The following is a 23,782-nucleotide window of genomic DNA, read 5'->3' as shown; positions in this document are numbered from 1 at the left end:
TAGGATCATGTCCATTAGAAAGATCAACATTATCCTAGATGCAAAGCAGTTTGACTACAGTATTGCAAACAACGTGTTGGATTAAGCGTAAGAACTTCAGATAGTGTAAAGCAAATTCATCACTTGTATGACTGGGAAGCCAGTGGACATGTAAAGAGGTGTGATGAAGTAAGAAAGCACTGTGCCTAATTATCCCTTATTAGAGTGTGTGTAAAGGTACTGCTGAGGGGGGGGGGTGAGAAAAAAAGCCTGTGCTGACAGCTCACACGCCGCCCGCTAGTCCCACAGCAGCCCTAACTCTTGTCAGACACCAGAGACTGACGTCTTTCACACACAAACACACACACACACACACACACACACACACACAAAGAGACACACATTCACACACCCACCCACATGCATAAACGTACATGCATTACAGTGATGCTACTTCCATCAACCAAAGTAAGGCACAGCTAATCGATGAGGACGTTCTTCTCATAAAAATACCGTGCGATGAGAAACAGTCTTTCTTGTTGTGTCCTTTATTTTTAAAATGTCACAGCTCGAGAGCGTTACAAAAAAAAAAGTGGCAAATTAAAATCAAGAGGACAACACTGTGTGGATTTCTCATCACTTTGCCAATAATTATTTTCACAATAGAACTAGATATACGCAAAGGGGTCACTTCCTTTGTTTGATCACAAGCTAAACTGGGCAAACTAGGCGCCTGGAGCCAGGTGTGTGTGTGTGTGTGTTTGTACAAGTGTGTGTATGTGTGTGTATGACTGAGGTGTATGGTCAGTGCAGCATGATAAAAATGTTGCAATGCGTTTGCAGAGTATGTGTTAGGGAGATAATAATCCCAGTGGTCAACAAGAGTGAAGGGCCAGAGCTGCACTGACCAGCCCACCATCTGAGAGAGAAAGAGAGAGAGATAGAGAGGGAAAGAGGAAGAGGGAGGTAGCCATGTGGTTAACACTTGCTCACTGAAAGGCGACTGGAGCACAGCCAACCTCTTCACACACAGGCTGACCACACAAGAGCCTCTCTTTCTCCCTCTGCCTCCCATCCTCCCTTCATCCCTTGTTACCTAACATTTCCTTCCTTCGCTTCCTCAGCTAGCCACCTCCCACCTTATTCCTCCCCGCACCTTCTTGCCTCCTTTGTCACTTCCAAACTTGCCCAAATTCCTCCCTCCCATTTTCTCACCTACGTCTCTTCTCCTACCTCCTCCCACAACCCTAAACTGTCACTCCGTCCGCCTCCCCCATTATGTCGCTTTTGATGAACATCCATCCTTCTGTCCCTCTGCTGCAGCTCTCCGAGCACTTCCTTCCTGCCTCTTTTTTTTTTCTATCTCTCCTCCCTCACTCCACTTCTTCATACCTCCCTCCCTGCACAACTTACCCGTATAGGGATGCGTTCAGTCTCTGTCTCCTTCTGTGGGTTGCGATACTTCTCATAAAACTCCCTCTTCTTTTTGCCCTCTTTATCCTCTTTGCGTTCCCGCTTTTCTGCGGGTTCATCCGAGGGTTCAGTAGGAGAGGGTATGAGAGGGGACTGGACCGGCTTCTCCACCTCCAGGTAGTTCTCGTTGGGGTTGAGCACCATCACACCATAGCCCTCCTAAAACAGTAAAGAAACATATGTATGTATGAATACAGTGTCTGGACCGTGATATATTCTGTATCAGAATCTGGTGTGTTGAGCATTTGTCTAACTTACTCATTTCTATACATAACTATCTATATATAATAAGATAAAATTCTGTATTTATGTAGAGCTTTTTATAACAAAGTGCTTTATAATCCAAATAAAATTTAACCAGGTTGTAGAAAAAAGAGCTAGTGAGACTATTTGGACAGTATATTATTAAAATAAATAAACGTATCTTCAGGTAGAGAGCACGAGGTGTGTGTACATGCTTGGGCATGTCAGCGAGAGAGATCTGTAGAATAATAATTAGAGAGTAAGAAAATAAAATTTTAACTCCTGGGTTTTCCTTCACTTTGAGAAAAAGCAGGTATTACTGTTTTTGACAAACCTACGAGGGAAAGTTGAAATAAAACCGCATGATAATCTCTGCTACACTGAGGCTCAGGAATGACCTGTTCGGTCAAGGTCTGGTAGTGACTCATGTTGTTTACGAAGGAGTTTATCTACGAGCAAAAACATACTGCAAAAACACTTCAAAGACAAAGATTGTGAGATGACTGAGGAAAAGATGCAAATCCAGGCTGAAAGAAAGAGCAAAGAGACTAAAAGGAGAGTGTGTCACAGTTGGGACAAGCCTGAGAAGTAACTAGAGGATTGGAATTCAGCTACGGCGGTTTCAGTCGGTGAGTAGCATTTAGTGACTCCAAAGGCCAAGCGTCACTTAATATCAAGCCCAATCGATTCCACCATCACTCAACAAACGAGTTAGGTGCAACTGCATGCATATCTGTGTATGTGTGTGTGTGTGTATGTAACTTGAAACTTCCACAGACAGCACTGCAGAAAAAAAAAAGGTCTAACACCTTTTAAAGCTTAAAAAGTTAAAAATACAATTTGAGTTAAATTAATCCTAATAATTCAATATGCCAACAATTAAAATAATAGTTTAAAAAAATGTAACAAAGAAAGCAACAAAATGGTTGTAATAAGAGAGTATGGCATAAGAGAAATGTATTGTGGAGAAAAGGAAGTTTTCTTGTAGCCTTTAGTGACTTCTTCAACTTTGAAACCATTTTAATTAACTGTGTTTATTGTCCCAAGCACTCTGAAACTAAAGCAGGAAATTGATGGATTCCTGTTTCACTTTGGTTGCGCTTTTCACACACAAACCCCATTGTGAATAAACATACACACGCCTTAAGGCTTAAACCTACGGGTACATGCCTGTGCAAACACACAGAGGACACACACCAAGGAGTATGTAAGACACCAGCGCTGACATAAAGACCTTTAGGAGATGTGAAAAGGAGTTTAGAGAGACAGCGTCGCTCAGCTTCCTCTGGAAATCGTCAACACACAACCGTCTTCTCGAGGCAGCACGTCTTCCCTTCCTTAATAAGTGTTAACACAATGTGCTCATCTTCTGTTGACGCAGCATGTGTGTGTGTCCCCCTTGTGCTCGTCGGCATCAAACCTGCCACACACTCCTTCCCTTAGCACCTGCCGTGTGTTGACAACGGCAAAATGACACTGTCTCACTTATTCAGATTATAAAATTAGTCTAATTCTCACTCCCTTTCAAATTCAGCATTAGCTTGCTGGACATGTGTGTAAAGTAAAACTTATTAATACATAGACCATTAATTTATGAAATGTCACTATGATCACATATTATTTAAGTATATGTTCAGTTTTTTATTAATATATAAAAATAAATCAACTGAATATTCAATAAATACTTCTTTAAATGCTAATTTTGGTTTTAAGAAGTTAAGGTTACATCATGGTAGTAGAGGAGAAAAAGATGGGATGAAGTTTTATATTTTACTTCGACGCACAGCAAGTCTTGTGGTAATCTACCAAGAGAGTCATAAAATTAAAAGAAAATGACATGTCCACATAACAGTTTGTGTGCAAATTCAAGGTAGATTCCTCAGATTTGGAATTAGTCTGTGAGTGTGTATCTATGTATATACAGCAGAAAAGGTAAAGTTGGGGAGGTAAGTGGAAGAGGCTCTATTAGAGAGACTTAATTCAGTTTTCAGACATCAGAGACATTTGCACGCAAATCCAGAAGTTCAGACACGCAAGAGAAAAGGCAGACAGATGGATACACAGATGAAAAACAAACAGGAGTGGGTGAAGGAAAGAGAGGACAGCAGAGAGGGAGACAGAGAGGGGAGAACGAGTTAGAAACAGAAAAGAGCGATCACGACGATTGGGAAACGATAAGACAAAGACAGATAGAGAAGGAAGGACAGACAGAGAGATGCAGTCTCACCAGATCCACACCAGCTTTGTGCCACTGCCCACTGGTGGCAGCCTGATAAAATAACTGACAAGACCAGTTCAGCCTGAGGCAACATCATAAAAAACGAGATCAAATTTACAATCAAATCGTTTGATTCGAATCTGTTGAATAAAACATATTAATAAAAAAAAAAAAAAGAAAATACCAACAAACTGCAAACTGCGCTGCACTCAGACAGGAGGAAAGAATCACAGGGACAACATGAAAAGCTTTTTGTACTCAAACACCATCCCATCGTTTTGTGTGCACTTCTCCTTTCCCCGAGTCCCGGTTCACAAGGCCAAAAGTTAATGGCTTGGCAACACTGGTCCTCGTGATGCTAACCCTAAGTGGCCCATGTTTACTTGTCAGTACTCTTAGTCTAACCTTAACTGGTCAATAACCCTTCGCAGCCTTAAGCATACTGATGTTAACCTCAAGTGGCCCAGTCCCTCACATTTAGCATCCTTAAGCTAACCCTGATTGGCCTATAGCCTATGGCCTTTCCTCTGGAGCCGAGACACACCTAACTGAGCTAACAGTGCTAACCTTTTCAGCAGTCCAGTCACCCAGAAGGACATTGCTGTAAAGGCGGCCAGTGTCGTCGGCATATTTAGTCTGGAGGAGCGAGGCCACCGAGTTCACCTCGATGTCGGAAACCATCATTTATTGGAACGCAGAGAGGTCTGTGCTGGTGTCAGGACCACACTGCTCTTTCTTTCCACTCACTTCCTCTTCTTATTCTTCTCTCCGTCAACCAAACATACAAGAAGCCCTGCACAACACGCAGGACGGAGCACAACAAAGCAAATGGGAGCCCTTCGTCCTAATGCAGCAGTTATTTAAAAATACATTTTAACTTAAACTCAAACAGGTCTCTTATAAAATTATTGCATTATACCACACTAATATAATTATACCAAACCCGTTTGAACTACAAAATAACAAACATTTGACAAAAAAACACACATTATTTAAATTAAAACTATCAACGCTTTCCCAGTCTCACAGAACACATTTCTCCCACAGAGCTCGTGTTCATCAACCTAGTTTTTGAGTTGTTTTGTGACAGCTAAATCCCTCTGCCATACAGCCCTCTAGAGTTGGGTCACTGTGTCTTTGTGTTTCTAGCTAACTGTCAAGTCTCTCCCATAGACACACTCTGGATACACCTGCTAAATCTGATCTTTGTGTTGTGATGTGCTGTCTTACACAAATGCACAATTGCAAACCTTGGGTCACCCTGCTTTTTATACCATTAAATCTCTCCCTCACACATCGCTAACACCGGGTCACTTTGCCTTTGTCCTATACACACACACTGTCTCAAATAAAACAGACACACGCGGTCCTCCAGCGTTGGGTCATTTTTGTCTTTCTGCTGCAGTATGCAAGCTAAGTCTCTTCCCATGCCCTGTGGGTGCCCCTGTGCCACAACCACACTGAGTCCCTGCCCCGGGGCCAGCGGTCAAGAGGGTCGCCCCGACCCCCATCACCCTGCCCTGGACGCTCCTTAGTGCTCCTTTGTCGGCCTGTCCCGCACTAGATAGCACAACAAAGACTGCTGCTGCTACGGAAACCAGGGCTTGTCTCATCATCATGATGAAACCCTTCCTCTGCCATCGCCCCATGCGCAGAATTATGAAGTTCCCTGAAAACCCAGCCTCTGTTCTATCTGCATGGTAGAAAGAAATAAAATATAAGGAGTAATAAACTGTAACATAAATATCACACTAAGGGTTATTTGCAGTTTATTTTTATTAGCAGTATTTTTATTAAAACTGAAGCCAACCACTAGAACTTTGATGATAACACATCATTATTCTTCCTTCTGGTCTCATTATTTAAAAAAGAAAGTGAAAAGTGTGTGTGTCCATGTGTGGTGTGAGCGAGTACACAAGTGTGACAGTAAATAAGATGTCCCTTTAAGACAGCAGCACCTCTATTTTTCCGGTGGCGTTGTAATGAAATGAAATGTGTCTAATGTGCAGGAACAGGGAAAGAGGCGGCCGGAGTGAGAGGGTGTTTCATCTGTGTGTGTGGAGCTCAGCGAAGCTTTGATGTGAGAGCTCTCATGTAGTAAGCAGGGCTTTGGGCACAGGGAAAAGGACAGCACTTGACAGGTACAAAGCATGGCTGATAGCAGTCACGGATGCATGCGGTGAAGAAAGTAGATGGTATGGTTGCATGAGTTTGAGGTTGTGTGTGTGGCTGTTTTGCTGAATGGGAGGATATAAATGCTCTTCTTCTCCTTCCACTCATGTTTCAATGCATTTTGACCATCTGTGAGCATGTATGTCACATCTCAAGAATCAGTTCACAGTCTATAGGTGGCCATTTAAATTGGCTCTTGGAAAGCTTACTTTTGTTCGTTTTCTGTCGGGGGGCTGTTAGCATCAGGGCGAGAGTGTCGCTCCCTCTTCTCAACAGCCTTCGCCTCGCTTCCTTGATTTACCAATACCCAGCTCCCGATTCGCTACTCAGGCTTGACTGACAAGAGGTAAAGGGTCACCCAGCATGGCAGACCCAATAAGATGAAGAGGAGGGGAGGGATGGCTGCAGGCTACATTTGATTTGAGATCTGAACGAGGCACAATGGCTGACGAGGAAGGAAGGCTAAGTTGGGAAATAAGCATGAGTGAAGCATCAGCATCCCAATGTGCTTGCATTTTAATCACTAGTGGTCAGCTACTAGTGACTAAAATGAAGTGACATCTAATACAAGCCCAACATTTTGTACAGGAAGGAGAGAAAAAACACAGACTGTTCCTTAATAAAGAAGTAAAGTATAAAGGAGCTGAGAGAGAAGGTAAATACTGTAATAACAAATACACTCTCTGGCTCTCCCTCTCCATCAGGGACGCCCTGCTGTGTGACCTTGTCTGTCTCCATCTCTACGTGAGCTTTTTTTTTTTTTTTTTAAGCATGCGGGGGCCCCTTTATCCACCCGATCCCCCTCTTTTCTCTCTTTCCCACTCCTTTTCCACTCCCGCTCTCCCTGAGGCCGAGATACCACACAGATCGCACAGTACTGTCAGATTAAGTCACGGTGCCCCCTTTCTCATTTTAACACAGCACCAGTCTGAGACCCCCCATACCCACCAAACACACAGCTATGTTTCGCGGAGAGCAGAAGTGTGGGAGACTACTTACTGTACCACGGGGGCTATGAAAAGACGTGTGGATCTTAGGGGTGATGTGAGAAGGGATGAGACGGAATTGTCATCAGCCTGTCAGCACAAAATCAATCATCCTCTTGATAACCAGAAATACCCAGGGGGCGACGCGAGCACTCGCAGAGACATCTTACTAAACGTTATTATCTTACTGTTTATTAAAGGAAGACAGAAAGTGTTAAGATTGATAAAGAAAAATAACCCAACGGACGAAAATTACAACGCTGCTGGTTAAAACACGGTTCACCTACAGTAAATTAACCGACATGAACACGTGAGATGCATGTGCTCAACTCTTTTTTTTTTTTTTTTTTTTTTTTTTTTGTGGATCCTCTGTTTAACTCCTTATGCTTGTATGTTTAAGCAATCAATCGAACAGCCAAAACAAACGTTTACATAGGCAAACGGAAGCTCCATCTCCCTATCTGCCACGCGAGTTAATTTTGAACAAATCGCCCTCCGTATGGGTTTCTCTACATATTTAATTAGGTTCTCTAAATTCAACTTTTCACTTCAAGTTCAAAGACTATTCCGTCTCTTCTTCCACTAATGTAGTTGTACACTAATTTGGTCAAAGTAAATAAGGCTCTGTGGTAATGATTATCTTTTTTTCTTGATCTTAATGAGCACAAATAGTTTAGGTCAGAAAAAGAGGCTAACCTTTCGAGCTAGTCAAGTAGTTGTGTCTGTAATAAGCAGCAGAGTTTTTAACCTTGGCATGGATGTCTGGGCTCATTTGGATATTGTTTATATACTGAGCTGAATATTTATAAATTAGTTCAAAGTGGAGCAGTGGGGTGGAGGAAGTGGAGAGAATAGCACAGCTTCTGATCCCTGATGCCTCAGCTTCTTTTCATGCTCGCATTTACATTTCTTTCTCTCCGTTTCACTTTCTGTTTCTCTCTTCCTGTCTCGCTCCTCCCGACCTGTCTATTTTCAGCACCTTAGAGAAAGGGTAGACATAAAGACACTCACACAAGGCGCTGTTGAGTAACTCACTCAGCGCAGTGCCACAGCCGGTTTATGTGTCACTTATTTTCCATACTCCACGTCTGTGAATCTGTGAATTTGTTCAGCCACTATTCATGCTCAGTGGTTGATCAAGCATCGGAGTGTCTGGACAGACACTGCCACATAAACACACACAGGCGTACACGTACACACACACGTGTACACACAGACACACACACACACACACACACACACAGGCCTGCTTCATCTGCTCTCAGCACGACACACACAGAGGGAGGTGTAGGACTGGGGGTTGGGGTTGCTAGAATGGGGGTGGATGTAGCATTAATCACCGTCCAGGTGGAAATTGTCAGAGCTATTGATTGTGCAAGTAAATGTTACACAAGTCATTTGTCAACTTTTCTTTTCTTTTTCTTTTTCTTTTTTTTTTTTTACAGAAGACCTGCATGTCATTTGTAAAGACGGTACTGTGAAAGTAAACTCACCAAGAGTGAGATTTTATAGGTGTCTCACCTTAACTTAGCAGGTAAATATCTTTCACTATGTCTTTGTACACTGATATAATAAGTTAATAATAATAATATAAAATTGTACATACAAATACAGTTATGTTTCAGTCAGTAATGTTGCTTGAGCAGACTGTCAAATGTTGCATAATAAAACATTTCCACTACACTTTAATATTAAAGTATCAGGCACGTGCTTGCCACATGCATAGTGGAGGAAATACAGTAAGCAGCAAGAGGTTTCAGCCCACAGAGCAAAAGCTATGGGGAAATAAATACAGGAAGCTTATTCTGATGCCGTTAGCATTTTGATTTATACATTCTATATTGTCTCCCCTAAGCATACACATGTATTTTTAATGAGGACACAGAGAGATATAGATCATGGAATGATAGGTGCCTCCCTGGCCTCCTGCCTAACTATTTAATGTATAAATCAGGGAGGGAGAAGAGCAGAGAGAGGAGCTACAAAAAGAGGAAATAGGAGGAGTGGAGGTGTCCCAGGAGCAACCCTGTCCTGAAGGCCACTAATAACAAAAAGAATTAGACGAAATAAAGAAAGACAAAGCCTGAATTCACTGGGCCATGGAATGAGGGGAATGTGATGCTAAATGACAATGACTTCACTGATGATGGTTATAAAGATGTATTTGCCCGCTTTTCAAAATCCCATTTCTTAACAAGCTTGGACAAAAGTTAGTTATCTGATCTCTTTAATGACAGAGAAATATCCATCTCTGATGTTCATTGTGATAACAATGACGCAAAATGAGTGTTCCACTGCCATGTGAATTCTCACAGAGCGCTGTCGATGAATGTTTTTGGTTTACCATCTGGACAGGTAGTTAACACACATGAACACACATGGTGGGTGCGAGACGCATGGCCATATGTACATGTACAGACTGAGCTAGACGGGGTCAGTCGCATCTAAACAGGACACATCACACATGGCCATCACCATGGTAAAATGCCGATACAGAAATTAATACTCAAGCAAGTGTGTGAAACTACAGTAAATGACAATGAAAAATACTACATGATATGTGTCTGGTAAAATTATGTGTTCTCCATACAACTTAATTAAGTTAGAAAGTTATGTTATGCAGCATGTGCTCTTCTCACAGCTCAACTGTGCTGAAAGAAATGTGTAGGTGTGCTGCGCTGGGTGCCATCTACCAGTCATCAACACTGTGCTGGTGAATAATGACACTATGGTGTTGTGCCTGGAGTATTAATCTTACTGAACATCACACAACCAATATGACCTACATTGGTCAAAGGTCAAAGAGGAATCCCTTCACCCCTGCCCTGTTATTGTGACCTAGGACGGAGAGCCACAGGGAGAACTGGTGGTCCTGCCAACATGGCTATTTGTTGCTGCGTGGTGTGTGTTAAACTTCATGTTAAGTGTGACCTACCTGGAATGAAATTTTCTATCTTAGAAATGAATATTTTACACAGTGATATGGTACAATGTGAGATCGTAACTGTCTGTAAACGTGCATCTGGCAATAAATCTGAAGGCCACGGCATTAGCACACAGACACACAACTACACTGACACGCACACTTCAACAGTCCAAGAGTCTGACCTCTCTCTAAGTGGAGCTGCACCACAGGTCTATGAGTCACGGGAGGTCGCCACAACCAATCACAAGCTGTGTTTGAAGTGTGAAGGGTAAACACTGGCTGCTCTGTCCTGCCATTTACTCTGCTTATTTTCACAGGATGTAACCTAGAAAAGAGGTAGCGGAAAATATAGTCTATCTGGATGTGCGTCCGCATGTATGTGTGTCTGTGTGTCCCAGGATATTTTCCATAGTGTCGTTACCACATGGATGGATTTATGCTTCACAGCACACACATGGAGCTACGCATGTATGTTGGAATCCCCTTCATCCTCTTGCCATACAGTCAAATACATGTGGAGAAATCCATGCTGTAGCAACTAAGGAAACCATGCATGGAGCAATAGACATTTTCCTATTAACCCAGTGTAGCCTTCAAAAATGGTTGAAAGCAATTAAGCATGGAGAGCGGCTGTAAAACACATCCCTTCTCTCTTCAGCTCTCTTTCTCACATGCCCCAGCCCCCTCAATCCCACCGCCACCACAATCCTTACTAGAAGCTCTTTCAAATCTATTACTTTTTTTAAGACCACCTGTTGTCTATTATTTTTACATACTGCTTTTCTCATAAATCATAACACTGGGTAATTAATCAAGCTGTCAAAACAGGCACTGGAGGTCACCTGGAGGGGTCGGAGGTGGTTGCAGGGCCGATGGAGGTCAGGGTCACACCGCATTCCTCATTATCAAGTTGGGATGGGAGAGGGGCCAGGCAAACAAAAGCGAAAGCAGATGGAGGGGTGTGGATGAAAAAGAGAGCTAGAGAGACGGAGAGAGAGGGAGAAGGAGAAAGTGACAAAGAAAAGTGAAAGAAGCTGTCAGCTGCCTACAGATAAAGACAGGGGAGGTGACTCTGAGAAGGGAGACATCACAAAAAGAGGTGGAAAAAAGGAAGATAAAAAAGAAAAAGGCATGAAAAAAAGAACAAAAGAAATCTACAAGATGTTTCTACTGTATAGACCTGAAATTGGCTGCAGAGAGGAAAAAGAGAAAAGAAGGAGGTAGGGTGGTGTGGCTTTTTCGATGAGAAAATAGGGAATCAGCTGTGGAAGTATGATTGTTATCTTCTTCTCTTCCCTGGCATGTGTGTGTGTGCGTGTGTGTGCGGGGGGTGATGAGGCAGAGTGATATCTCTCTCAGAGAAGTGTGTATCGGTGTCTCAGTGGGTTGAGAGCCAGTTCAGAGAGAGGACCACGGGCCTGGAGTGCCATGTCACTGACTCCACAGTACACGCTGCTGATTAGATCACAGTGATTAGATTGGCACATATACAGTACACACAGATACACACACACACACACACACACAAATAAATGGCCCCAGGAAGACAAGATTGCTGAATGAATAAATGAATGCACTTTGTATTTGTCAAGTTATTGTTTTAAAAGCACTATCATAACAGTATTGTGTTATTAATTATTTAATGATGTATTATGTCATTAAAATGAAAAAAATATTGTATGGCAAAATACACTGACAATGAAGTAAAACATATTGTTCTATTATGTGGAGTTTGACAATGATATGCAAAGTTATGTGTGAACAAGTAAAAAAAAAAAACACTGGGACAGAGGACTGGACTGTCAGAAAGAGGTAAAGCTTTTAAAAAGAAAAACAATTTGAAAAGTGCAAATGGCGTGGAACTTCTTGTGCTGTGTACGCGCCTCCCCCCCACCCTCCCCATCGCAAAGCATGAATTCTCAGGCGTGGCTTGCTCTATCAAAAACATCAGTCTTGAATGAGGCGCCAACCATCGCGCAAAATTAGCTGTCACCCTTTCCTCAAAATCTTTGTTAATCTTGTTTCCAGTGTTTGCGGATTTATCAGCACATGCATCAATGTCAGCTCCTTGGTTACTGAGCCGCACTACTTGGGAGAAGATATAATTAAAAATGTTTGGGGCGTGGGGGGTGGGAGAGGAACACTGCTCAGGAGTGGGAGTACTAGGGAAGATGGGGAAGTGGAGTAGTGGTGGTGATGGGTGGGGGGGGTCTGTCTGGGAGGAGAAAGGTGAAGTCTTCCTCTTGTTTCCCCCGGGAGCGTGTAGAATACAAAGCCTGTGATAACACACAAACGGGCTGAGCTGAGCATCTCTTCCTCTCCCCTCTCTGGTATCACTCGGGTCAGTGTGTACCGCTATCTCTTTAATGACGCTAGTTTCACTCGTCGGGCCGTGGTCGGGAAACTGGTCTCACTGTTAAGAGATGCTAGAGAAAAAACAACGGCCACATGCATCCATCTAGTGGTATCACCACGAGTTAATACACGGCAAACCTATCCAGAGGGTTTCACACATTGGTTCATGACTAGGGAGAAAGGAAAATATACAGTCCACAACATGCACAGACATCCTTTTCGTAGAAAGGTGACTACATGAAAAATTCACCTGTAACATGTTTAGTGTAACTGACAATACCCATTTTTAAAATCTTATTATGTGTGTCTGCATGCTCTCTGACTTTAACTTAAATACTCTGACATCTAGAAGGGCACGATGATTTACACTGTGCCACCAGCTTGATCCTTGACATGTTTCCAGCACAGCTCTTATTATCATGTGGTTTTTCAGAAATCCTCACATTCCCATCCAGTTTGTGTCAAGGGACATCATGCATTTGAAATTCAATGCCCAAGTCTTCTCTGCTAAGTCACAGATTTAAACACACACCCAGCGTGCATATACAAAACCACACATTTCCCTCTGGGAATGCAGCTGAGATTCAGAGGCATCCCGGAGAGCCGTGCCACAGCACCAGCAGGTTCCAGGGTTGTATGGACACAAGTCTGGCCACAGACATGACAGCTTAGGAGGATGACAGGCACATATTTAAAACATAGCACGTAAATGCAAACATGAGAATATGACATGACACCTACTATAGTCACAATTCATTGTAGGCTGGGGTGTCAAAAAATGCGACAACTCGTGAGTGAATATTACCAAAATTGTAAACAAGAATGCTGGACAAACTGCGTGTGTCTACTGAAGCCATATATGGGTCTTCACATCACATCATCGTTTGCATGTGGTCATGCTAGCAGCAACGGGCTGGATAACAGGATCGTCAGGGAGGCAAGAGGTATCTAATTTTGTTAACACGCTCCACATTATGGTAAGCACCGCTGTGACCGTCAGGACAGAAGTTCACTAAGTTCTAGGAGACAAGGGTATGGCTGTCCCATGATAGAAGCCTGTACAGTAAGGTGGCCCAAGCCTTAACCTTCCGCCGTGGCCGATACAACGTCAGCACTGAGGACAGTGCTTTTTATCCATGCTCTCGTATTCTCTTCTTCTCTCCTCCAGCTCTTCTTCTTCTCTCCTTTCCTGCTCCATCCAGACCTTTAAGTGCGGCCTGGCAGGTTTGGCTGGGAGGTCGCATATTCCCCCTCTTCATTAGTGAGAAAATGGACTCTGGTAAACGCTTGTTAAAGCCCTTACCTACACTCCCCCAGTTAATGGGAGTGATCCATTTGTGTCCGTTTCTGCCTGACAAGGCTTTACTGGAAGATTAATAGTGCAGTGTCAGGCCATGGCCACCCTCTGTCCCGTTCTCATTTCCTTTCTTCTGGGACGCACACATGCAATAATGGAGCCCCGTCTTTTGTTGTAACACCATGATTAGCCAGGGAGAAAAAAAAAAGCAGGGGAATGACAGAATGAGAGAAAGAACGGAGGAGAGAGGGGAAAACAATAAAAGGAATATAAGAAAAAAAAAATTCCTTCATGACATGGTACAAGCAGAGGTTTTAAGGTTGTGAATTACCAGCATTTGACAATGGCAGAGTGATATTAATTAATCTCCATGTGAGGTGAATAGAGATATAATGAATCACTTATGGATATTTCCTCTGTTTTAAAGGCTGGCTTTATCTTGGCATGATCCAGACAGAGGTCCTGATGATGGAATGTATGACAGAAACAAGAGGACAGAAAGGGACAGAGAAAGGGAACATCATGGGAGACATAATAAGAACAGAAAAAAGACAGAGAGAGTGAGAGAAAGGCGAAGTTCTTAAAGGGCCACCCAGGGTTTCGACTATCACCCAGGCCCCACAGCCATCCCTCTTCCTTTCGGGGATGACACTGTCAAGTGTTCTGTCCCTTCGCTGGGTGAACAGGATAATCACTCTTAATAATTACACGGACATTCCCGGGAAGTCTGTCTTGTCCAGGAAGAGCAGCTCTTCAGATGAGAATCCCATGGTGCAACTGGCCTGGACCTGTGCCATATAAATGTAAAATTAAAATCTAGACAGTTTATTTAGCTTTGTTTTTTTTTCTCTTTGTATTTTATCTCTGCAAGTCTTTTCTCTCTGGTGATTTCTCTGATGGGCAGACCAACAATCTGGTAAACACACAAACAGACACAGACAGGCGACCTGCATCACAACCTCCCCCCTTCACTACATCACGTCTATGCCAACGGAGAGCAGGGTGTTTCTCAAAGCAGAGTATGGGGGATTGGGGCTGGTGGTGTCTCATTAAATTCTTGGGATTGTCTAATTGTCTTTCGTGGACCTCGGAGAGACTAGTACATTATACTCATTGCAATTAACTAAACAAAAGAGCTGAGCCGCCCAAGCACTGGGGACAAGGCTGGCTAGGGGAAGCAAGCTGTCCGGCCGGGACCAGCACAACAAAACACAAACACACACACACCAGAAAAGAGTGTGGAGAAACACTAAAGAACAAGAGAAAAGATATGAAGGAGAGCAAAAAATGAAGGGGGATGAAAGGGGAGGGGAATGAGTGAGGATTCAGATAGATCTTGGGATTGGCCAGATGTCAGAGTCGGGTGGAAGGTTGAGGAGAGACGGGGTGAGGCGAAAGGGGAGGAGGGTGTCTGTGCTCATTTGAGACGCACCTTTGTGCTGGACCTGTCTTGTTTACTGCACTACAGCTTAGCAGTGCGAGGGTCCTATTCAGGGTCCAGGCCTTTCAGAAGGTACTGAAGGAGTCCTTAAGCCCACTTAACTACCATTTTCACACACTCTGCCTGCTCTCCTCTTTGTCCTTGCCTCCATTACATCAAACGCAGGAACAAAGGCGGGGAACAGAAACTGGGGCTGGCAGAATGGCGCCCATCACAAATATTAATTTGAAAAGGTGTTGGAGAGTAGAATCTACTTTTATGCACAAGGACAACTTGGGATTTTTTTCTCTTCCTTGTGGGGGGGCTCTTTGGGGGCTGCAATGAGCTTGGTTTTCAGGCTAAAGGGGAGGCTGAGGACTTGCAGCACAATTATCCAAGAATAAGGGGCTTGAGACGTGGCATACTGCTAAAGACTGAGCACACACAAGTGCAGATACATGCACGCGCACTGCCTATTAAATAAGCGCCAAACATCAGGCCTCATTCACTTGCCACGGCTATTAGGCAAAGCAACAAACTCAAAGAACACACACACACATGTGTAGAGTCCATGTGACTGCGAGCGATTGACATACAAATACTGAGGAGTAACCTATTACACTTCACCAGAAAAAAAAAAATATATATATATATATATATAATATATATATATATATATATACTGTATATATATTTCAGGCATTACAAAAACACAACAGCACACATAAATAAAACATAGAGTAAGAAGAACAATAACAAAATGCTCCGCACGCCGAGATGTGTGATTCAGCTGTTTAATTCAGACACACTTGATTGAAGCATCTTTGCTGGCAAGTAAATGGGTTTGTAAAACTGACCTTGAATTGACTGGTGCAAAGATAATTGTCTGAACTAGAGGTAATCCACAGTCCGCCGCTCTTACTACTATTAGTTCAGAAGTGTAGCGCACATGCTACACTACACACATACACACAGGTGCAAGGCACATCCATTTTCTGTGGAATGCTGTTTTAGTCAGATCACATGAGACAGTGGGGTGAAAAGTTTACTCTGCCACTATCCGTTAGAGAAAAAAAAAGTCTGCATGCCTTTTTCTGACATTGTCCCACACTCACACACACAATCTCACACACACGTACTTCCCCGTTCAGGGAGTCATGGCCAGGGTAGTGTGGTATGTTGAAAGCCCATCCTGTGTGTATAGATGGTGTATAGCTCTAATCTGCAGGATACAAGCCGTCCCGCCCCCACCTCGATCTCAGTCTGCCCACACTGCACGTTTATTGATGGTCAAACCAAACCTGGCCTTCCCCAACACTGGCTCTCAGCAGGCTGGCTCTCACCCAGCTACTCTGGCTGACCCTGCAAACATGTGGTCAACTTGGGCAAGGCAGACCCTCAACCCTCTCAGGTGAGGGTGAGAATGAGTGGATGGAAAAAGGGAAACAGAGGTTGAGAAGAAACAGGAAAGAGAGTCCAGGGAGAGAGAGTCCACGCCTAACTTTAAATTCAAAAGTACAGTAGATTTGTTTATGGAAAAAAATGCAAGTTACACCACCTCCTACTGTTGCATTTATTTCAAATATGGATATTATATGGTTCTGTACTCTCTTCTTGGTATCACAGTGGAAGGTATGAAGTCGGTGTGTGTCTTATTATGCATACAGTAGATGCTTACAATTACCAGCATACGTGCCAGCACGTATGCCACATAGGTAACCCTGAGATGGGAAGCAAAGGTAGGAGTGCTCATTTTGATCTCTGACAGAGTCACCACTGCTGGAATCAAAGCCCAGTTCAGTGTGTTGGTGTGCAAGCAAGGCAAAGCCCCATGACAGAGGATGGACATGCCATTCACCCATGCACTACTCCCCTTCAAAAACAAACATACTTACTGATAAACTGCTTATGATGCAAACACTGGGTGTAAGAGAGATTCAATAACAGAGAGGGACAGTCTCCAGGTGTCCAATAATAGTGGTGACTGACACGGTTTTACTTTTACGGTGTTATTTTCGTCTACCACACACCGAGGATTAAACATTCCTAACACACAACTGCGTTGCTCCCAGGGTTCAAAGAAAATAAGTAAGAAATAAAGACCGGGTGAATTGGGAATGAAAATACTGTTTACTGTTGAAGCCTATGCATTTAGAGAATGTAAGAGAACAGGATTGAAGCAAATACTGTGAACATATGAAAAAAAAATAAAAAAGGATTGCTACTTTGCCAAGTAATACTGAACACTGAATACTTTTTACTTGTGTCATCAAGTGAACAAAAGAAGTAGTAATTTGTAAATGTTCATTCTTACTACACTTAAGTAAGTGCAGTCAAACTAAGGACACTACAGACCTGTTTAATTCTTAGTGAAACAATACCTCTTGCTGTGTAAATGCTACTTAGCTTTAGGACAAAGATGGGAAAGGAGGGATATCACTGTGCGTGTGTGTCAGATGCAGGTTAGAGAACGAGAGGATGAAAAATAACAAGAAGAAAGCCAGCGAGTTGAGGATACCACCACAGTAGTGCATCTCCAGGGAAGAGTGGTGGGTGTTTCGATGACAAAGCCGTCTATTTCCATAGGCTCTCTGAGCCTGATCTCCCTCTACTCCCTCAGAGCCACAGCCTTGATCTGGGCAAACAGTGTGCGTGTGTGTATGTGTGTCTGCATTTATCTGCACATCATTTCTAAGTTGATGGTACTGAGTCGCAGCTGCTATGCAGTGCTACAATTTCTTATCCATCCACCCTTTTATAGAGCCGATATTGGACAGAGTGGAATGAACAGTCACATCTCCACTAATGAGTGCTAACATCACTGCTTTTTTAGCATTTAAGCAGGTAGCACATGCAGGGGACATGAGGGAAGAGCCTGTAAAAATGAGAGCGATATCGCCTGGAGGGAGACAGAGAGGAGGGATGCGACAGAAAATGAATGATGAAAACAGTGTGATAGTGGGAGGTGAAGATGACCATGAAGTAAAAAATCCAGTTTAATTCATTACTTGACATGATAATATTAAAATCTCTTCTTTTCCAGAGATGAACATACATAAACATTTTTTACATATATATTCTGATATAAATCTAGATAGATTGACAGGATGAAACATTGACAACAGAGCTCAATTAAGTCCGAAAGCGAGATGGGAGAAAAGAGGAGAGTGGGAGAGAGTCCTGATCTAGCCTGACAGTATACTGCCACCTATCTGTCTGATCTGGTACAGCAGCCCCTGCTCTCCACACATCTGCCCTAGGATCTGTCGCTCAACTCTCATTATTCAGAAAAACACAACCATAAGAAAGGCAAGATCTGAGGCAGGGAAATGATAAAAGCCCTAAAGACATTACATGCAGACAGTGACAATTTTAGAGAGAGATGGAAAGCGATAGAGAGAGGAAAAAAAAAAAAAAAGAGGAAAATCATGTCTGTTCCACAAAGCCTGTTGTATCAAAAGGTAGCATAGCAGCCTGGAGCAAACGTCTGCTCACCTGCCAACCCAACCTGACCAAATCTGTCTCTTTTTCTGGCCCTCGCTCGCATCACATACACAAAAACTGCCAAATGCACACAAAAGCGAATTCTAATTTTCATTTAATTAACATCAAACCAACAATTTCATAACATGTGTGTGCATCTAAGAAGATACAAAAGTGCCCTAAATCCCCACCGCCACCAAAGTCCCCCCTCTCGTTGATATCAGCATCAGTCCCATTTAGGAATTCCCAGGCTGGGGAACGGGGATGGCTGCTGGGCTGGGCTACCACCAGCCTTGGTTCATGTGCAGGTTCCAGTTCATTCGCAGTTCACGCATACTCTCATCTTTTTGAAGCAGCATCCCATCAGCTCAGGATCATGATTATTCAGGACAGAGAAGAGAAGCGTGGCATACCATCAATACAACATCTGCCCTTCTCCCTCCCTCCCCGTCTCTCCTTTTTCTTTTACACACACACACACACACACACACACACACACACACACACACACACACACACACACACACACAGAAAACTCCCTCAGAGAGTTAGCGCTGTAGCATTTAAACCCATGTTCTGACCCTATGTGTAGATCCATGCCAAGTAATCATTCGCTTTTCGTTCTCATTTTGCTGCGCCTCCCTGGCTACAAAAAGCTCACTGCCCTAAGCTTTGAACCTTTACCCATCCAATTTGACTAACTTTGAGGATCTTGCCGAAGAGTTAAGCATGCATATTTAAATTTGCCACATCTGTAGAAGTACTTTATGTATTATTAATTTCTGGACATAAAACAGACAAATGCGAGCATGGGAAAAGGCATCTGTTGCCCCAAGTGTTCCTGAAGGGCTTTTACTATAGATTAATCAGGCTTAATCAGGGTAGTGTCACACATGCATACATACACACACAAACACACACACACCATATAGTAAAGTAAACAGAGTTTATTCTGCTTGACATCTGACAACAATCTAACAGTTATCCAAAAAGTAGAACCCCTAAATCCGTGCAGGAATTGTCATTGAATTTTACTTCTTCTAGCCTTCTGAAGTACTCACCTGAATGCTGAATGCTCGTTTCCCTGAATGCCCTGACTCCAGTCCCCCACCAATGAGCCAACTTGCTTTTCCTGCACTGCCACCCACTGCCAACATATGCCACTTCCATCCACAAACATAAGCACAAGCAACTTCAAAAAAAAAAAACCATACACATGCATGCACACAAAGAAATACACAATTCATAAACTTGCTAACACTATTAAACACACAGACACCCCCGATCCTGGTTGCACACACACACACACACACACACACACACACACACAGAATAACTTTGCTCCTCTCATCGAGCCTCCTCCTCGCCTTGTCTTTATTTTAATCTGCAGGAGAGAAAGTTCACCACAAAGTCAGCAGGGCATACAGGAGTTGCGCCTCCAGCGTCACACTTGCAAACATGCACACATATACACACGTACATGCAAAGCCACAGGGACACACAGCAGGATAGAGTGAGGAATGAGAAACAAGGCAAGGTGGAGGTAGAACGCATCAGCATTTTAAATTAACCAGCGGTGAACAGAAAAACCTGACATCAAGAAACCCCCTTATGTCTTCCCAGTGGTGAGAAAAATAAAACAAAGCATAATGAGGGCCAACGTTTAGCTTGGCTAGGCTGATAGAGACGTGTGGAAAGAAAGAAGAAGCCGAACAACACTGATGTTACTTTGTGTTGTTATTTACTGTATGTACAAATATTACACCTATAATTATATTTATTTCACAAATACACTGGAGCACAGTAGGGGATGTTAGTTGATAAAAAGGAAAGGTCTGATGGAATATTGGGGAGGAGAGCAAAATAGTGAGAAAGAAAACGAGAATTAGAGAGAAAGAGATCTGTATGTAGGTTATTGCAGTCTCACTGCACCACTCTTGAATTTCAAACAAGAACCCTGGGCAGAGCAGAGAGCAGAGGAGAGAGCAGAAGAGAGGAAAGGGAGGAAAGACAGAGAGGCGGCGGGGCGAGAGAACGAGCAGCAAGCTAACACTGGAGGCTAACAGGAGGCAGGCAGGAGAAGTGGTTATTAATGAGATATCTTAACTAAAGGAAGGCAACAAAGAGAGAAAGAGGAGACGGAGGACGAGAAGAGAGGAGCATGAACCAGGAAGTGGGAGAAGGAAGTGATGGTAGAGAGCGCAGACGGAGCTGAACTAACTAAACTCCTAAAATGTTTTTTTTTTTTATTCTAAGCAGTAAGATCATGCATGTTGCTGCATTCGTTATTTGAAGTAGTTTTGTCTGTGTGCAACTACGCAACGCTGTGTGTGAGCATTCTTTGGTACGACTGGAAACTCGTGGGGTCAATACACACCGTGTGACACGCTTTCTTTAAGTGTATTTGTTTATGTTCGCGAGAGTCCAGGTGTCACTTTGTGCAAGAGTGTGGACACACACATTTCTGAGTGTGTGTGTGTGTGTGTGTGTGTGTGTGAGCGTTGGGCTGCAGCATCTCTCTAATTGCTTGTGTATTATAGGGCCAGCTCTTTGATCTGGGGGCTGTGCCGGGCCTTAGCACTCGCTGCGCAGGGTGGTCTCCCATCATGCTCGGCTGATCACAGACGCAGCCTCACTATTGGCTGCCCGGCAGGCCCTCCCATCAGCCTCGACGCTACACGCCTCTGACAACTTCATTAGCCTGATTTGACCCTCCAAGTACTGCTGTACTCTGCACTGCCAGCAACAGGAAGCTAGCACTGGTACAATTGGCACACAACCAGAAGGTCAGGGAAGATACTTACATTAATAATAAAAAGGTATCACAAACACGTTTGATTGGAGGTAACAGTTAATGAGAAAACACACTTTCTTTGCCAAATCTTAGTTTTTCCTGAATCTTAAACAGAAAAAAGAAACAAAAAACAAAACAAAAATCTAATTACTAAAACATAAATATTCAAAATGGCTCACAATTATTATGCTTTGTTTAGAACGTTGCATATAATAAGGTGCATTATCCCTTTATTATGAGTAATAATTGATTACATTTTTTATCTGATGTGTGAGGCAGTTGAACATGTGGAACAAAGATGAATGAAATTTTAATACGCTGTTCTCTAACACATTGTTGTATTACATTAAGGGCATTTCTGTCTCTGTCAATCTCTCTCTCTTACTCTCACACACACACACACACTCACACAAACAGCATAAGCTTGCTTGCCTTTCTTGTGAAGGCACTTATTGAAATGTTGCATTCCCTAGCTCATTATCCTAACCTTAACCATCACTAAAAATCAACTAACTGCCCAACACCAATACTTACCCTCACTTACACCCATTTCTAACCTATCCATAATCAACTCGTAACCCTCAAAAACCTATTTGAATTGATTGCTAGCACTGACTATGACAGTTCTCACACAACATATTAATAGTATTGCCTCCTGTCTACACATCAGCGCGCATGGTGCATTGTTTGACAGTGACAGTGACACCCAGCATGTGGGTGTGTGCAAGTAGGCCTACATTACTATGAACAACTCTTTTGCCAGTCCTGTCGTAATTAGTTGCAAAAACATAAATGCCAATAATAATCTTATTTAGTCAAACGCTGTCTTTTTGGAGCAATCTTGGAACGGTGTGATTGCTTAATGCTCCATCTGTGAATATTACAGAAATATATTAATAAGATGTATAACCTATTTCAATGAATGGCTGATGGACTGAAGCCTTGCTTATTCCTAAAATATCAAATATCAAGATGGGAACTAATCACTGATGCTTCAGCTCGTCACAACAAAACTGATTGATGATTCATGTCATCAATAGCTTTTAATCTTTGACAAGAGCAGGTGACACATCTGGGACAAAGCTTTTATAACATCCCATTTTAAATGACAGTAGTCATAAATCTGATTCCATTAACAAATCTTTGACTGTCTCTCACTTTCTGAAGTGGCAGACTGAAAATGCAGCTCTTCAGTTTCTGGGCCATCTAAACTTTTTTTCCCTCCATGATACACTGAGATTATGGACAAAACAACAATGTCTCCTATCAGGACACCAGATTTTGTGTAAATCCACCTGGCCAGCACTTTGAGCTGATTTGATTTCCAGATTGCTGAACAAGAAGGGTACTTGTAATACTGGGTTTTGGTAGCTGGTAGAGAAGGTAATCCAGGTTTACCATCGCTGTAGCTCAGTGGTAGATAGGTGAACTATTGAACCCTGTCCCTGCAGCTGAGGCTTGGTAGTGTAGCAGGCTAATTAGCCAGTTGCAGGGATGAGATGAGGAAAAAAAGGGCTCTTGCTCTTCCTCCCCTGCTCTACTTCTACTTCTTTTCATCTCACATTTATGAGCCCTTGGTGGTGCCCTTGGCATTGGGTATGTATACTATCAATTCATACCATCACACACAGATTGGCATTATAAAACCATACTGCACGTCGCATTATAAGCAAACAGCTTAATGAAGTTGTTTCAGGTGTGATGTGGGAAAGAAAAATCCGTGATTATTTCACACTTCTGACACATATTTTATTTAATGTTATTTCAAAGGTAACCTTTGGAGACAGTGATGTGTGCTGAAAAATATATATTCACTGTTTTTAAAATAACCGATTTGTTCATTCCCTCTGCCATATGGCCCAATTCAAACACTTAAACTGAATCCAGTCCCGCATAGTGGGATAGTCACACTTCCCGTGATCACAGTTGTGGAGAAAAACTTGTGGATTCAGTTGTGGAACTGTAGTTTTAACCACAACGTGATTTTATGCAGACCTAGACATGAATTTAGTACTGGAAACTCAACATGACAAATGCAGTAAACAGATAAAATCATGTGTACAGAAGTTCAATTCATTTATCAAGAAATATTACCAGCAATGTTTGCTGCTTTTCAAAGAATTAAGATTTTTTGTTGTATTTTTTAATATTTTTAACTGTTGTTGGTAGCAAAAGTCATGAAGTCAACTTCTTAGGCTGGATTTGTCACAATTTCCAGATATTCATTGGAAAAATAATAAATCTGAGATGTTTTACACAATTACTACAATTAATACTGTATCCACTAAACAATTGATTGATTAATTGAATGTATTCACTGGCATTCAATTTAATTTTACTTAATTTTACCTAATGTCTCATTCAGCTATCTTATTTATTTATTCTAATAATAATTATGATTATTATTTATTAAACTCACTCAAAATATTCATCCAA

At 42.6% G+C, this 23,782-nt stretch overlaps 1 protein-coding gene across 2 annotated transcripts in view; it reads right to left on the bottom strand.

The window, feature by feature from the left end:
- Positions 1-23,782, bottom strand: part of fam172a (family with sequence similarity 172 member A) — a 136,069-nt gene that overhangs the window by 80,960 nt on the left and 31,327 nt on the right. For both annotated transcript variants that reach the window (XM_026342895.1, XM_026342894.1), the window contains exon 7: positions 1,393-1,611. In XM_026342895.1, coding sequence (XP_026198680.1) covers positions 1,393-1,611 — 219 coding nt within the window. The remainder of the gene's footprint in view (positions 1-1,392; positions 1,612-23,782) is intronic.

This window comes from Anabas testudineus, chromosome 9 (assembly GCF_900324465.2).
Source record: "Anabas testudineus chromosome 9, fAnaTes1.2, whole genome shotgun sequence".
Classification (NCBI taxonomy): Eukaryota; Metazoa; Chordata; class Actinopteri; order Anabantiformes; family Anabantidae; genus Anabas; species Anabas testudineus.
The sequence above is the reverse complement of the archived record's forward strand: the minus strand, read 5'-3'. Positions and strand labels throughout refer to the sequence as shown.